The 17,136-nt window shown below is 45.8% G+C and overlaps 1 protein-coding gene and 1 long non-coding RNA gene across 11 annotated transcripts; one reads left to right on the top strand and one right to left on the bottom strand.

Annotated features, from left to right (window-relative positions):
- Positions 1-5: 5 nt before the first annotated feature.
- LOC107317955 (uncharacterized) lies at positions 6-5,514 on the top strand. 5 transcript variants are annotated; one of them, XR_001557090.3, is made up of 5 exons: positions 6-205; positions 1,478-1,564; positions 2,264-2,450; positions 2,855-2,966; positions 5,378-5,514. It is a non-coding gene; the product is annotated as an uncharacterized LOC107317955 (long non-coding RNA). The 5 variants fall into 5 exon arrangements; XR_014933119.1 differs by lacking the exon at positions 2,855-2,966 and adding an exon at positions 2,699-2,798 and having other exon boundaries at positions 27-205; positions 5,378-5,503; XR_014933118.1 differs by having other exon boundaries at positions 47-205; positions 1,481-1,564.
- AMMECR1L (AMMECR1 like) lies at positions 3,569-17,110 on the bottom strand. 6 transcript variants are annotated; one of them, XR_014933114.1, is made up of 7 exons: positions 16,878-17,110; positions 14,630-15,075; positions 9,969-10,079; positions 9,314-9,480; positions 8,670-8,760; positions 7,601-7,697; positions 3,569-7,015 (listed from the first exon to the last, which is right to left on the bottom strand). XR_014933114.1 is itself a non-coding variant. In XM_015871211.3 (7 exons), exons 2-7 carry the CDS (start codon positions 15,034-15,036, stop codon positions 6,904-6,906), a joined length of 933 nt encoding a protein of 310 aa, XP_015726697.2. In that variant the 5' UTR covers positions 15,037-15,075; positions 16,878-17,110; the 3' UTR covers positions 3,569-6,903. The 6 variants fall into 6 exon arrangements, 3 of the variants coding, with proteins under 3 accessions (XP_015726697.2, XP_085368694.1, XP_085368696.1); XM_015871211.3 differs by having other exon boundaries at positions 9,366-9,480; XR_014933116.1 differs by lacking the exon at positions 8,670-8,760 and having other exon boundaries at positions 6,877-7,015; positions 9,366-9,480.
- Positions 17,111-17,136: the final 26 nt, after the last annotated feature.

The raw sequence follows: 17,136 nt of genomic DNA, 5'->3' as shown, positions 1-17,136 counted from the left end.
GACATGGCGCCCGGAAGCGCAGCGCTGTGAGTGCCCGGCGCCCAGCAGAGGGAGCGGCGCCTCAGGTGGCTCCAGCTGCGCTGCACGGCGCTGTGAGCACCCAGCGCCTCCATCTTGATGCCTCTGAGGGAACGCAGCGAGTGATGGCTCCAGGAAACAACCCACAGCAGCATTACTTCTGGTGCAGTGTGGTAAATACATGGAGGTGTGTGTGGGAGGAGCATGGATGGCAATAGCAGAACACAATAGAAGTAAGGTTCCCTTCTTTGGCCTACTCAGGAATAATCCATAGACAGCTTAAAGCTTCAGGCAGGCTGGAAATGAGTGGGTTCGTCCTGGCACTGCTAGCAAAGTAGTGTTTGTAGTAGTACTTTCCCTTGGGAACACACATGAAAGTGCCCAACCAGCTTAAGACTTACAGTAATCATCTTAGGCTGCACAATGTCACCCCATGCCCTTAAAGAAATGCAGAAATAAATGGCTGGAGGATTCACTGTGAGGCCACTCCTGCTCTCCTAACGCACATCTGTGCCGGCTGCTGTGCTTCCTGCACCCTGCAGGTGGGTGAGCTCCACCAGGAGCTGCAGGATCAGATCTGAGCTCCTTAATGTTTGTTAACTCCAGACGAGCGTGGCAGAGAAGCGAACTAAAAACGAATTAGCTGAGTGGTACAAACAGAAAGACACTCAGGAAGATAGTGTGGAAATAGAACATCTAGTGAATGAGGCTATTTCAATTACGTTTACAAGAAAACAAGGAAATCATAGAATCATAGGCTGGCTTGGGTTGGAATGGACCTCAAGGATCATAAAGCTCCAACCCCTCCCCCCCCCCCACCACCACAGGCAGGGCCACCAACCTCCATATCTAATACTAGATGAGGCTGTCCAGGGCCACATCCACATGCCAGATTGATGAGAGAAGCCTTTTAAAATCATTTGGAATCCCAACAGCTTCTCACATACCCTTTCACCTCAGAACATCCTGATCTTCAAGCAGTAGGTAGCTTGCAGTCTTGGTTACAAATTTAACATCTGTTGTTCCCCAGTGATCTCTCCTACTTAAGTACATGAAAACTGAAAGGATTCGGGGAAAGCCACATACCTACAAGAGCATAAAGGTACAGCCAAGGAGGCGGTGGTGGTGGCTAACAGCTCCCTGTCACTGCTGTGCTTGGTTTCAGTCTCAGGTTTTAGACATGAGCTTCTGTTGCATAGTCCAGGGCAGAAAGTGTTGGTTGGGACATCAGTGGTTTATTAAATAGATACTCTACAGCAATTCCTTCCTTCCCTCTGAAAACAGACCCACTAGCAACTTGAGTGCAAAAAAACAGCTATTACACACACACACACACACACACACAAACAACAAAAACAAAACCCCTTTAGCTAAACATCTGTATAGTAAAACATAGGAACATGTAATAAATACATTCCATTATCAGCATTGCTGAATTTTGTAATGTCTTTCCTTCCAGCAGCTCTGGAGCTTTGTCGCAGTAATTATCTACCTAGTGGGCGTGCCACAGACTGACTTTTATTTAGAAAGCAGGTTTTGACTGAAGGTAATAAGATCAGAACACTGAGACCTTAATCTCTTCTTGTTGTCAGCAACATTTTTAACATGTGCTACATCAAAATCCATGAGCAAAATCCCCCACTTAGAAAAACTGGTGTCAAAATGGCCATTGTTGCACAAGATTTACATGTTTTTTTAATGTGTTCTTGAAGTATAAATATCCAAAGTTTTCCTATAATCTCACTTTCCATTTATCAATTCCTTTTAAAATTGAATAATAAAAATACAGTGGATGAGCATAAGAGCAATACAAAATTGTATCCACACACCCAAATGCTGACAATCTGAATGCAAAACTGGCTTTGACATAACACTGATGTTTAAATATATATATACAGTATCTAAGCACACTCTGAACTGGCTGTGCTGTGTATCATTCCGTTTGAGAGCAATACTTACACATACAGCTCAGTGTGCACATTAATAACACTGAGTAACATGTTCTGTTTTTAATGGTTGTCTCTGAGACACAGCATTTCTCAATCATCATTAGATACTTCATATAAACTTTGTTCAAAGAAAAAATGTCTATATTCTGCTAGGAATAAAAACAAGTGTTATTCAGCTGAAGTTTCTTGTAGAGATTTCTCCCAGGCATTTCATCATTTGTTTTTAAGAGTTTTTAATCAGTGCAAAATGACTCATTAATTGTCTTTTTTTTTGGTGTGTGTTTCTTTTCAAGCAGAAGTAAAACCAGAAGGAAGTGCTTTTTGGAGAGCAATCCTGGAATTATTTCAGCACTTCCTTCTGCCTGTGCTCACCTCCACTGTGAGCTGCTGAGGGTTCCTGCAGCCGTGGAAGCAACGTGCAGACAGGAATCTCCAATGGAAGACACAGGCCAAAGATTTTGTGCCTGTCTGCTTCAGTGTAAAGTAAGGAAAAATATCTATGCCATAAAGTGATACAAAGCATAGATCAGTGTATGTACCCTAGTTAAAAATGCAGATGAGAAAGCATAACTGATAGCCAATCAGGGCACTTAACAGCAGCAGTTGCTGGTTTTGTGCTTGACATCAGGACATACAAGTCACCTGCAGATCGGGGTAGCTACAGACTCCTTAACTCACTCCCTACTTTGCATAAGGGACATACAAGAAATAAATTCTTGCATTATCTTAAGTCTTCCAAGGAAACGTAATTGCTGAAGTGCATGCTTTGGAGCTGCCCTGAAGTGAGCAAACTCCTTGGGTGTTCAACTCAGAACCGCTCTCCCTCTTCAGGTATGTAGTTTATTGATTTCTTTTTTCCTCTTACACTCATTCCTCCCCGGTACCAGGGCTGCAGCCCTTGAGAACCACCAGTGTGAAATACAGGACCTTGAACTACACATCTGCCATAGAGCAGTCAGCAGCAGTAGCCCGTCAATGTACAGAACGTTTAAACCAGAGGTAAGCAAAAAGGCAAAAGAGTCTGTGCGCAACCAGTCCTGTCCCAAAGCAATCATTACAAGATTTAATATGAGTCTAGCAATACACCTTTCTTTTTCCCCTAAATAATGTTTGTTTGTATTTAAGATAACTTGAGGACCTGTAAAGTGTGTATCATCTCTTTTTTTTTCTTGAATTCATTTTAAAAGACCAAAACCAAAGAACACTTTAAGGTACTGTAAGCCAGATGTACAGATCCATGATTTTCAGAGTGCTACAGAATTCAGTGTCTGTGGGCTCTATGTTCCACCATCAGGATAACTAACGGAGTTATCATTGAGTCAGTGTTATTTTGGAATGCAGACTCTTTGCTGTGTGATTATTAGTACAACATTTTGAGTATTTGTGTTTCATTTTCCTACTATTTCTCCTCACTTCTCCTAGCAAGTCTGTCTTTATGTTTCCAGACAGCTATGATAGCAACTTGGCAACTCCTGTAGTTCTGAACACGTAATAGGCTCGGTATTTATACATACAGCACGTTATCCAGCTTGGCAGATGAGAAAGATTTTATTGTGTCCCATAAAAGCTGTAGGAAATTGTATAAAGAGGACAATACAACCTTTTTTTTTTTTTTCCCATTATGATTTATTCTCTACAATACTTCATTAGAGGATAGAGTTCAATTATTTACACTCAGAAGTTATTATATAGGTAGGAGGCAACCAAGTGTAATACAAAGAATTGGTCTGACATCTCTGCACTGAAGGTCAAAAGAGGTCTCCTGCTTGAAGGAAATAAATTAACCCCAAAATAACTCAAAACAAAATGACGTAGTTTCCAGAATACAAACAGAAAACAGCACTAATAGTCAGTGAAGATTGCAGATGTAGGTTAATGAACTATGGAAACAAATTATCCTGTGCAAAGGTTAAAACCATCTCTTAGATTTCTTACAGAATTTGTTTTTAGTTCTTATAAACTGTAGATATGTGATATTTTGACCATAAAACCTTCCCAGACTGAAGTGATCTCAGTTGAGATTGACTATTAAACATGAAAAGAAGTTTTAAGAACCTCACAGTGGAAACATTCCAACACTGACAGACTCCAGTGATCAAAGACATTCTTCTGTATTTGCTGTAGAACAAAGACAATTCATACTTGCAGTGAGATTATTTCTCAGCTGTGGTTGTCATGAGAATAAGCCCTTCTAGACCAAAAGGCACTTGCTTCTAAGGATGAGTTGAATCCAGATCAAACCAGGTCACAATTGCTTTAGAGGGAGTAGTTCTAAGCTGCTGTCCCCACAAGGTAACCACTGATTAGCTGATTTTTGTTACCTCCATCTGGAGGTGAACCAAAGTGCATTTTGTTTCTAGTTCACTCCTTTCATCCTTATGCATAGCTGCCACGTAATGATCTAGAAATGGGATTATTTCCTGAGACCACCTGTCCTTGTCATACATTTTTCTGAGCTAATTTCACTAATTGACACACTTTTCAACTGATTTCATAGCTGGACCCTTATGGGACTAAAGCTGAGAGGGCCTGTTTCTCACACAGCAGATCAGTGGTTCTGATTTGCTCGCTTCTCTTCTCACTGCAGCAAGACAAGAACACAGTACATATTTTAGAGGCTTTTTTGTTGCTGTTTTTGTTTTTTTAAATCCAGACTGAACAGGGAAATGGAAGTGGGAGAGGATAAGGCTTTCTCAGTGCCAAACCACCCGGCCCACTATCAAGCTTATCCAACCACGTCACTCAACCCCAAAATTCTCTTATTTCAAAACAACAGCTAACCTTCCCCATCCCGCCCCTTCGTCATCCCCTATTCAAATAAAACGAGATCAGGAAAACACTGTACACCGGTGAAGACGCAGAACAGGGCAAATGCTTGAAAAAGAAAGAAGAGTTGAGAAGCCTGGCACTGTATGCCTGCATGACCAGTCTCACTGAGCGTGCTCAGGGGTGAAGTTTTAGCACCATTTTTTTTGCTCTTTTTAAACCTTTATGAAATTAAATTCTAACGTAGAACACTTGAACAGTAATGAGTGTAGCCCTATGTATCATACTGTTTGACAGCTGAACAGTGAATGGTATTGTCCAGAGCTGACCCCGTCCTCCCTCATCACTCCAGGGCACCTGGGAGAGTAATTACAAACTCCTCGAGTTTGTAACAAGTCCGATTTATTCTCAGCAGCAGGAAATCGCAAAACAATCCCTTCATCTTCAATTGCTCTTCAACAGCATCACAAGGGAAAAACAGCAATTTACAAGAACGACCCAGTACAGGAGGAAAGCTGGGTCAGTATTGCACAGTTATCCAGAACAGGGCACCCTCCTTTCCCTCACGTCTGTCTCCTCCGGCAGCAGGAGGACAGGACACCACCGTGAAAAGCAAAACCACACAGGCCTGTTTTCTTCTCTAGGACCAGAAGGAACAGCAGCACGCAGCCCTGAGCTTCCTACCAGCCTTATTCCCCACCTCGCCAGGACAGAATTTGAAGCTCAGTACACCACCAATTTGAGAAGTCCATTATTACCACACACAAGCAAACTCTAAAGCTACGTGTGACCAAGATGCCACCACTCTGCTATACACCTGTATTTTCTTTCCTGAGGGTCATTGCTGACCCTCCAAAAATGTTTCTGAATTTACAGCTGGAATTCCAGCAACCTCGCTGACAAGGTGTCCCTTAACAACGCTGCCAAACAACAACTGGAGAGCATATCTTCCTCTTAGAACAGAGTATTTCTTGCAATCAATGACAGGAGAAGGAATACAGAATGCACGCGAGTCATACAGTTTAGGTGACCCACGTTTCCCCGCTCATTGCCTTGAGTGGTAATGAAAGAGCTGTAAAATATATGACCAGCAAAACTACACAGCTTCATACAACAGGCCCACCATAGACCAGAATACTGACAAACCCCACTATCAATAGTCACACTAGAGGAAGTGGCTGTCCTACGAAAAGGAAGGTCCCCAAGACAGTGTTCCAATGAAATTTCAGTCACTTGTCTCCCTTGTATGACTACAGCCTCCACTCCCTGCCAACCCCTCCCCACTCCCAATCAGGCTCTCTTACAAATTCCTGACACAAAACAGGGTAGTAACAGCAAAGACTGCCCAGGATACACGCAAGTTACCTTGTCCTCCATGTACACAGCATGACAATTTGCTTTCCTACAGGCAAAACTGCATTCTATTTCACAGCAGGCTACATTACAAAGCACCACCTAAAAACCCAGCAAACTGTAAACCAAAAGGAGTTCTAGAGATTCCATCTACAGCGGGATCTGAGAATTAGAGCCTTCTAGGGCTTACTTAAGTAACAGATTCATCAGCAATACCACCCAAAGGATTTTCACATCTTTAAATGCTTTCTTTTTGACTGTGAGGATGGGGTGCTATCCAGATGTTCAGCCCTCTCTGTATTGTAACATCCACCTGTGATGCGCGGGGACAGCAATCAGCTCTTGGTACACAACAGATACCAGAGGTTAAAAAAAATTAAAAAGAACCTAAAAAATGTTTTATTGGACTCCGTTGCCCAGGCTGCCAGGGGAATGCTCCTACTTGATCTGGGGGGCTTCCATAACAAACAACTCAAGCTTCCAGAGTGTCGGTAACACACGCAAATAGATCGGTCTGAAGTGGCACTTTCACTTCTAGAGGTCTTCTGCACCTCACGACAGTTTGTAGGCATGGAGCTCCAATCCAACTAAATCCCCATTTGGAGGGAAGGCTGAGATAAGGCTTGGGCCCCTGAAGTTCTGTCATGCTCTCATCCTCCCCCCAGGTCAGCTGGAAGGCAGACTTGGCAACGGAAGCTAGCATCATAAAATGGTGCAGTAATAGAAGTAACTGGACCAGGAAGAAGAGGCGTCTGCCCCGATGATGTCGTAGCCATTGGCAGCAACTGGGGGGTGGGACTGGTCATGCAGCCGTGTGTCAGGAGTAATGATTGTAGAGGGGAGGGGCATGAAGAGTGCCATTCTGGAAACAATGCTGACGAGAGGCCATGTACTCCGCGTAACTGATTGTCACCTTCTCACTGCGGTACCTGTGGAAACAGCATCAGAGTAAAACACGGAAAAAGATCATCTTTTGGATCATCCCCAACAATGATAAATAAGGAGACACCCACTAACTTCAATAGTTGCTTTGTTTTCCATCACCTTATGCAATAGTCTGGATAAACTGTCTTATTTAGCTTTAGTGTGCCAAAAGTTGAGCCCTGCTCAAGATGATCATAATTAAGAGGACTCCTGAAGCGACATACAGGAAACTAAAGATCAACTTGTATCAACATCAGCACACTGAGAAAAGGAAGTCTGTTGTGAGAAGAGCAGAAGAATCGACCTTTTGATAAACTTGCAGTGTTCTGCTTCTTTTGACCTAATGACTGCACTAAAAAAATAGCAAGAGCTTTCTGAAAACACTGCCTTCAACCCTGCACAGACCGAACACGTTACGCTCTATTCCATATCCATTTACCTGCCTAACATGTAGAATTGGTGATTTTCTTCTTTCAGCCTCTACCTATCACCTGATAGGAGCCTGAAGACATACACCTGGCACTAGTAAGTGGAATCATCCACAAAACACCACAAAATACAGCTTAAAGGCAACAAATACATCACCTTACCTGGTGAGTTTAATTGTTTTCCTAAAGTCATTGGTAATCGGAGCCTTAAAGCCACCTTTCCTGAGTAAGGAGTCTATGGTCTGGATCTGATCCCAGTCTAATGAGAAAGAAAAATGGGATATTTTTCAGTATAGAAATGATGTCTGAAAAAGAGAGGAGATGCATTAAAAGACTGCTAGAGAAGCAAACAACTAAAGAAGAAACTCTGAACTTTAGAAATACCGGTGCCAAACTGGACACACACGATCTCACGCATGCACACTGCCTGCATATTTGAACTGCAGTGGTCTACAATAACAGGAATCCCATTTTTTCCATACGACCTCTCTTCTTACAAAGGTCCGTGCCTTGCCTCTGTTGCAGAGAAGCCAGACTGTTTTATCATGTGCCACTCACTTTTAGCTCTTAAGACTTAAAGTAAGGTAATACTTAGCTTTACACAGACAAATTGGGATCAGCCTGATGCTCTAGTGATAGCACAGTGCACTGCTATGTGAGAGATCAGAGTTAAAATTCCTACCTTAGTCTTTTGCCCCAGAGCCAGGAGGATGCGACCACTCCACTCTGCTAGGTGGAGGAAAGGAGGCAATATTTTGAGCAGTTACCATGGTGACCGCTACTATATTTGAGTGGGAAGTGTGCTCCAGAGGGGCCCTGTTTCCTGCCCTCATCTGGAGGATGCTACTTTAGCAACAATGAGGAGGAAAGGAACTCTCCTGTTGGTACTGTGCAGTCTGCAGTTATCCTAGTTGGTGGAAGAAACATAGAAGAGGAAAGACGCAATGCTAAATGAAGCTGCAAGTTCCATATTTTGAGATCCTCTATTTCTTAAGCCCTAAAACATTTTTTTACACTAAGATGAAACTGTGCACAGATGTGGGATGAGAGAAAGGCCAGATGAAAACCCAACAGCAGCTGTATCAGGTGTCAGTTATCCAGATTAAGTCTGGTGGATCCAAGGCACCACTACAAGGAGAGCATTGCAATCCAAACCCAAAGTCCACGGATCTACGTTACCCAATTCTGTGACACAGAGTACTGGCATGTTTAGCTGTCATCTCAAACCCACCTTGTTCCTTAGCAACCTCAGGTAAATACGTGGCTGTGCGTTTGACACCTTTCTCATTGATGAACTCTATTCTGATCCCATGGATCCCAACCTATAGATGGAAATGAATAGCCAAATAAGAGGTGTTTGCTACCACTAAGTTAATGATTGATTTGTCATTCATGCAACACTGTGCATTTCTCCACCGCCGGCCTCCCTGCCACCTCTTCAAAAGAAAGACTTCTTAGAAGTCTGACGGTTTGCCATCTCCCACACTGGTACAGCAAGACAAGAATCTAACAGAGAACCATGTCTAAGCTAGCCCAACTGCAGCCTACTTAACATTCCTTGAGCTAAGCATACTTCTATGTAAAATGTCCTAAACATTTCTTATGTTAGGTTTTAACCATCTTTTATTCCTTATTTGTTTACAGCATCAAAGCACTTCCCAGGTTTATACACGTACCTAAACCTACTTCCTACCGGTCTAAATCCACAAAATACCTTCTTTTTCACTTCTACTGCCATCCAGATCCCCTCCCAACCAACACCACACTATCACCCATCATCCTCCCCCCTTCTAGTTTCCCAGCCCCACGTTTCTGTCCCCAGTTTGGTTCCCCATACACCCTTGAAACAAAGGAGACACATCACTATGTACTAACCCGAACCCGAACGGAACGAGTGATGCAGAGTTCCAAATGCACCTGTTCTCACCTCCCAGTCCAAGTAGTCACTGGCATCCTCAAAGTTAGTGAGGAGGGAGACAGAGCAGAAGAGTTTGGGCAGCTCCTCGCGGGTCAGGGGTGGAAATCGGCTGTCCTTAAGTGCACTAAAGGGAAGAGAAGATACATTACCTCATCTGAACACTCAGTGAAACCCTCGGATGCTCAGTTATGCCCTTGTTGATTGTACCTCTGTGAAATATATACATTTTTTATTTGTCACTGCAGATAAAGTGATTTGCACCTATTCATGATCTAACGAACTGTGATACACAGACACTAGTTACAAGCCTCCTGATGCTGCATTCACTTCCTGCAAGTGGAGAGAAGTCAGGGGCTACGTGACAGGTCAAAACTGTTAGTAAATAAGACAGGTTCAACATTAGCTTTAAAATGTCGACCAAAATTCGCCTGGTGCAAATATGTTTCCGTACATCCTGATTCATTACCTCCCCCTAAATATCACACAATTCCCATGTTTATTTTGCCGTGAAGCATATCAAAATTAACTATGTTAATCCAATAAAACAACTTAACTTTCAATCCTCAGCAAATTAAACTGTTATCAGGTTTATTTAATTTTCAACATAGTTACCTGGTTAATGTGTATTCCCTGAGTCCTGAGTGAAGATTCATGGCTGAAAAGGTCCCAATGCAGCCACGAAGCCGCTTGTCTCGCCCCGTCTTCCACGTCACAAAGAGTGGACTGAAAAGGCAAGAAACAAGAAACACTTCAGCCTCTAGAGCCTCTCAGGGGAGACAACAGGTACAGAAGAGCATGTGCTTCCTTTCTCATCCTCCCTGTAATAAATCCTATCAGGCAGGTCTTCTCAACCTGCTGTCTAGCAATATAAATGAAAATGACATTTCCAAATGCAAAATGCATTTCCCCCCATGCCTTCCCAGCAGACTTCCTTATCTCTTCTGATGAGTAAGATCTGACCCCACTCATTAAGCTCTGTGAGTAACGGCCTCACCAAACAGCATCTGGTAGCCTACAGGACAACCAAAAGTCATACAGGTGATGAAAATTAGATTACTCATTTGTAGCACCTTTGAAAAATGAAAGATCCTGAATGGTTTGCATTCTGCAAAGCACCTATAATTCAGGTTTGCAAGAGAAGTATAAAACCACTGTATCGTTCTGATCCAAAAATGCGTTTTCCCATCTACCCATAGATTTACAGGCATAACGGTAGATTCTCCAAGTCAGTGGGCTCATTTCAATCTATTAAGCCAACAGCCACAAGAAAACCCCTCAGAAAACATGGAATTCTTTACAACAGTATTCAAAAGAGCTCTGCAAAGAGGTAAACAGATACAGATAACAGCAAATACCAGGGGCAAAAAGTTCACTTGTACAGAAGGGAGTGAAATTGCAAACAGCTGGGAAGAGAAACAGGAAAGAAAGGATAATGGTGGCTGGAGCTCTACAGAAATGTCGGAACAGCTGGAATATCACGCAAGGCAACCAATGATGCTGATCTAATGGTAAAAGCAGGGTAACCGAGCTCACTTCTTCAGATTACAGGGTACTGGATGCAAGGAGTGGTCACTCAGAATTCAAACAAACCCAAACATAAAGGAGAAAGTGACCGCATCAGTGATACCAAATGCGTGGATTTCTATGGTGATATGATAGGAAAGCACATGGTGTTAAGAAAAGCTTTATCTGAAATCAGAGAGATATTACCAAGAGTTCTAAAACATGAAGGCAGGACTGACTCCACATGAAAGCACACACAGAATTCCTCAAATTCTTGAAGCAATGTATTTTTGCAGTAAATGACACAAGAAGTACAGAGAGATTCTGTTTGGATAAGGCAAAATCAGTGCGGAGAGGGGCTGATTTCTAAACACAGGAAAAAGCTTCTAACGTCTTAAAAATCAGAACCTTTTATGACCTGCAGTGACAAAGGAACGTCCAGTGCTGTTACCCACAGCAACGATAGAACCACAGGACAGGATCACAGCATAAACCCAGCACTCAGGACCCAGTTACCAGCTGTGACCACCCTAGACAGCACACAGTCTTTAGGTGGTAACTGTGAAGTACTTTGCCCACAGAGGAAGTGGAAACATTCTTCAGCAACCGCCAGCCACCTCGTGGCTCCTTGATGGAGGCAGAGGAGTTTTACTGCTCTCATTTCCCAACGACACTGCAAGGTACTTTCAGGATATCATCATCCCTCTCTATTTTCATCCATCTACCATATGTTGAAACAGAAAACAGAAACAGCTCAGAAAATACATACGAAAGCTTACAGTTAAAAAAAGGTAATGAAATGACAGTGAGCTCACAAAGGAGATTTCTGAGGTGCATTATTGGCACAAGCTCGGTGAGAATTTAGCTTAATCTAATTAAACTTTTGGAACAATCACTTTGCCCAGACAGAAGAAAAGGAAGGGAGAAGATGGAAAGCACAGCTGACAGAATACAAATGTAAGTCCCTTCTCTTCTTGGATTCACATCACAGGTTCACATTTCCAATTCACCTCTCTCCACTTTAACAAAGTTTCCACTGAGCTGTGACACAGCTTCCTACATCCACAATAGAAGAGATATTACCAGGAAGGACAAGATAATTACATCCAGGAGGCCATTGTATTTAAGAAACATACCTCATTTTTAACAGGTTTTGAGTGTGGTCATAACAACTGAGGCATAAAGGACGTATATCATTTCAAACAAGTGGATAAAGTTGCACTGTTTTAGTTTTTCACCATGTAAAAGACATTGTTTCTCAATGTGAGCAATAAATGCTGTTAGCAAATTACAGGCACCAATGACAAGAATTGTCCCACAGCCCATTCAGTAAAGTGCATTTCCTTTACATTTCACCCAAGACTTTCTGATCCTTTGCAGCCATACCCTGAGGAGATCAGGGCAACCACTTCCCTCCAGCCACAGCCCCTACCCAGACACTGCACTGGGTGCAGGGCAGCTCCGGGAGCAGACAGCTACAATGGGGAGTTAAAGTAGCAAAATGGGGGTTGCTGGAAGCAGCATGGAGCTCACGTTACAGAAAGAACTGTTGTAGTTCAGACCCCACAATACACGCATGTTATTTTTCTTGCATGGCAGATAGGAACTTGCACGGTACAGCATGTTGGAACAAACTGGGTTTGTTCTGAAAACAAACTAAAGTTTTAAAGTCGTAGAAGTAACCAACTAACTATTTCAAAACCACCATTTTCTCAGTAAGTTAAATAACAAAGGTGATATTTTCTTCATTTGCCAAGTTAATTCAGAGCCGACTGATTCCTACAAGCCACCTTTTCTACACCGCTCTGCGAATGTCACTGTTAACATGTGTACAAGGTGCTGTGCCGCACAGGTACCTGTAGGCACCACCATCCCCATCCCTGCGCGTACCTCTCTGGATGACCAGCATCCACAGCAGACTCCAAACCGTAATGGTTGCAGTTATGACATCACACTCCTTACTCAGGATCCCAGCCATCACACCCGCTGCCTTTGGGGTTCAGCACTGATAGATCTGCTGTCTGACAAACAGCTCAGGATGAAGCTGGGCAGCTCTCTGCTCCTTCCATCAACACGCTCCTTCTTGTTCCTTCTGAGGGACTTCTGGTGTATTTATCTTTGGTTTTGCTTTGCAGTGTCACAATTATCAGCACTGGAATGCTCAATGAATTTTAACTTCTCAAACAGGGGCTCACATTTCCAACAGCCAACATTTCTGAAGCAAGGCCCCTCATGAAACTCATCAACAGAAATGTGATTTAACACCCAAATAACAAAGCCATATAAAAATAATCTCTTAGTGATTATGGAACAGAACACCACCACCTCTGCATTTCAAGCAACAGAACAAACTAATACGCTCCTTTGAGAAAACAACCATTAGTTTAGGTATGAGAAACATCAGCAGAAACATTTCAGTCTGGGGATGCCCTGCAGCTATTCCGTATTCCAATCCAGAGCCCGTCTCCACTCACTTGTTCTTACAACATTAAACAGCTCAGCCTGCAGTAGCATTCAGAGCATGTACCTGTAATCCTGCTGGGATAATAACTGCATGGATACACAACCTACATCTGATTCCACAGTGACAGTAAGGTGGGAAGATGTTCAGTGCAAGGAAAAGTCCTTGACCTCTTTAAGCTGTTGTCCCTTTACATTGATTTAAATAATATTCTAAATACTCATTTAAATTGGGGGTGGCAACACCTTCTTATTTGATCTGCTGGTTCTGGAGGCGGCCTCCTGAGGAGCACCACAAGTTCTGTTTGTCATTGATGTTTCCCATATAATTCTTCATCCAAACATTTTAATGACATTAACATTTCTACACCCACACGTTCAACCTTCAGACAAACATCAGGTAAATCTCCCCAAAGTGAAATGCCAGGTAACTTCCATAAATCCTCCTCCTCGCTTCTTTTCATACCCATCTCCTTCCTTCTTAACCTTGCTATCAATCCTTGAAAGTGAACTGCCAGTTTCTCCCCATATTGTGCAGCCAGCACCATCTCAAAAACAATCAGTTTTCAGTTCCACAGCTTGAAAATGTTTTACTCCCCTCCCTACTAAACCCATTAGCTCTGGCAACAGAACACACCCCTGTGCATGTCCTTGTCCAATTCTCTCTAGCTCAGCTGTTGTTTTGGGATCAGACACAAACTTGCTTCAACTGCTCACTTCCCTCCTTTCCCAATCCGCCAGCAGGAGCCTCTTCCTTTGTCCTCAGCACCTGCTATCAGAGGCACAACACCCTTCAAACTAATTACATTAGTTTGTTGTTTTCTGTCAACTGTTTAATTTCAGCTTCAGTTGCTTTAGTAGAATTTTATTAAGGCACGGCATGCTTAATTACTTGCAGAGCAAGAAGTCTTAAAGGGAGCCAACTGCAGCAGCGTTATCATGAGGTGGATATGCACTCCTTGATAAACGCACAGATGCTCTCATGCATTGCATCAGACCATGAGCCAAAGAAGCACCGTAACTCCTCACACATCTGCCCAGCTTGCCCGTAGGCCCAGGCCTGTTCTCACTTGACCACTCTTCAGAGCTCCACTCAAACCCACCAACTTCAATAGAACATCTTTACTCTTTCACACAGCTACAGGGAATCCTTTCTGTGCTCAGCAGCCCGAGCAGAACATCCCCTTCCTCCCCACACACCAATTCTCCCTCTCCCCATAGGAAACCCTGCCTCCCACCCCAGCACCCCGACCCCATCACAGCTCCGAGTGCTGCTTTCTCCCCTTTCCTCCCGCACACCATGTACTCACTAGGGGTCATTGGTAAATCGAGGAAGTCGTGGCTGAGGGAAACCGTAGAGATGACAGTAGAGTACATCGAAGCAGTAGCAGCACATCTCCGCTGTCACCACCAGGTTCTTGGTGCTATTGGCAGTTCCATTGGGCCGAGTAAGTGGGCTCAGAGCTCCTGAAGTGGGATTCATTCGAGTAATTGGGGAATTTCCCGGGCCCAAAGTCAAGTCAGATACGTTCTCCCTTCCATTATTCCCATCTGTGTGCTGGTGGTTCTGAAGAGGACCTGAACTGGAGCCTGGTGCAGTTGTGGCCTGATTCCCATGACTGTGCGTTCCGCTCCCGGACAACTTGGGCTTCTTTACCCCACAACAGCCAGCTGCCAGCTTGGGCTCAAGGGGAGGAACACAGCGCCTTTTGCCCATCCTGCTTCACAACTTGAAGCCTGAAGCACTTGCAGAACCCTGGAAAGGAGAGGGGGAAATAAAATAAGCACTACACAGAACAGTTTCTAGTGGAAAACCAACAGCTGCTCCCTTGCTTATCAAAGTCATCGGCTTTGCTTTCCCAAGAGAAAGCAGAAAATCCCTCCAACATGCAACTCTAACACGGAGGGAAAACCAGGCCAGCAAGCAAAATGGGGACTTCCATACATAAATCAGAAGAGTAGGTACGCAAGAGGAAACTGGGCTTGTGAGATGTGGGTGCAGTTCACCAAACGCTTTGAAGATAGGCAGCTCATCACAAAAACAAACAGCAACAAAAACAAGCACAGCAGCAGAACCCTGCCCTCCATAAAGGGAGGGAAGCTGGGAAAACTGAAGGGGGGCTACACTGATGGCAAACTGCTCACAGCCACGGCTGCACCTCCCTGCCTCCTCCTCAGCAGAAGGGTAACAGCTCCTTTAACCCACACCCTGGGCTTTGGGCTCCCACAGCTGCTGCTCATGCTACAGAGCTATGAGCTTTGAACAACAGACTGTGCCCAGAGCACAGCAGCCAGCACCTGCATTAGCTTTCTAGGAGTAATGAAATCAGCAGTGCCCAGAAGCAGACAGGAGAGGTCAAGATACACACAAGAGGAAGAGCTGAAGATAAGCACAGCCTGAGAGGAGGGAAGTGGTAAGGACAGAAAACAGATACGTGTGCAGAAAAAGCAGAACTGATAGAGAACACTATCTCATACAGCACGAGAAGGGATGGGACACAGGGAGGAGAGCGTATGCAGATCCTCAAGGACCTGCACGCAGCCAGTGCAGGAACGTAGTGACTGTAACGCCGCCATCACCGTGAGATCTGGGCACACAGAGGGAGGGAAAAGCAGTTCCCCATCTGTCAGACAGGGCTAAAAGCACAAACGTCACAGTCACGGAGAGTACCACGAAGACCTGGAAGTCACATCGAGCTCCTGGAGCTGCCGCCTCCAGCACCGCATCGCCCGTCCCAAACCAATAACTGACCTGCGAACCCAGAGCCCGCACAGGGAAATGGGCAAAGCCCAAAGACACACAGAGACACGGCAGCTCCTGCCCACAGCTCCCTGCTCACAGCCCCCTGCTCACAGCTCCTGCTCACAGCTCCCTGCTCACAGCTCCTGCTCACAGCCCCTGCTCACAGCTCCCTGCTCACAGCTCCTGCTCACAGCTCCCTGCTCACAGCTCCCTGCTCACAGCTCCCTGCTCACAGCTCCCTGCCTCCTGTGCTCCTGCCACAGCGCCAGCTGCAGCTCCCGGCACAGCGGCACCGGGACACGCGGAGGGAGATGCCCCCCCCGCTTCAAAAGCCCCCAGCCCCATGTCCCCGAGGCACAGCCCGCACAGGGCGCAGCGAACGCGACCGACGGGGATCGCGCCGCTCCCTCCTCGCTCCGCTTCGGGACCGAAAACAGGAAGAAGAAAAGTTGTGCCGCCGCCGCTGTGCTGGAGCAGCCCGTCACCGCTCAGCCGGGCTGCACGCAGGGCGGCACACAGCACAGCACACAGCACAGCACAGCACAGCGCCGCCCTTCCATCACTGCCTCCCTCCCTCCCTCGCTCACTCCGCGCTGTCCCGGCAGTACTGTCGGCCCGCGGCAGCCCCCGGCCTCGGCTCCCCGCTCCGTGAGGGCGCTACAGCTGCACGGAGCCGCTCACCGGACTCGCCGGGCCCACAGCGCGGTGCACACCGGCCTGCGGGGCTCCCGGCTCCGGCCCGGCCGCTGCGTGGCGCTGTGGGACGCGGCCCCGGTGCCGGGCTCCCTCCCCGCCCGCCCGGCTCCGCTTCCCACCTCCTGCCCCGGGCCGGGCCGGGCGCGCTCCGCCTCTCCCTCCTCAGCCCAGTCGCCGCCGCTGTCCCGGCTGCCGCCTCATGGAGCCATGGGCCCGGGCGAGGCTCCCCGGAGAAGCGGGCCCGGCGGGCGGCAGGGCGGGGACCCGCCGTGAGCCGCGCTTCCCGGGGCCGGCGGCAGCGGGGGGAGCTGCAGGAGCAGAGCGAGGCCGCGGGCAGGTTCCGCGCTCCCGGCAGCCTCCTGCCCTGTGAGGTAATGA

The sequence above is a fragment of the Coturnix japonica genome, chromosome 12 (assembly GCF_054131305.1).
Source record: "Coturnix japonica strain WE chromosome 12, WE-NBRP24, whole genome shotgun sequence".
NCBI lineage: Eukaryota > Metazoa > Chordata > Aves > Galliformes > Phasianidae > Coturnix > Coturnix japonica.
The sequence above is the reverse complement of the archived record's forward strand: the minus strand, read 5'-3'. Positions and strand labels throughout refer to the sequence as shown.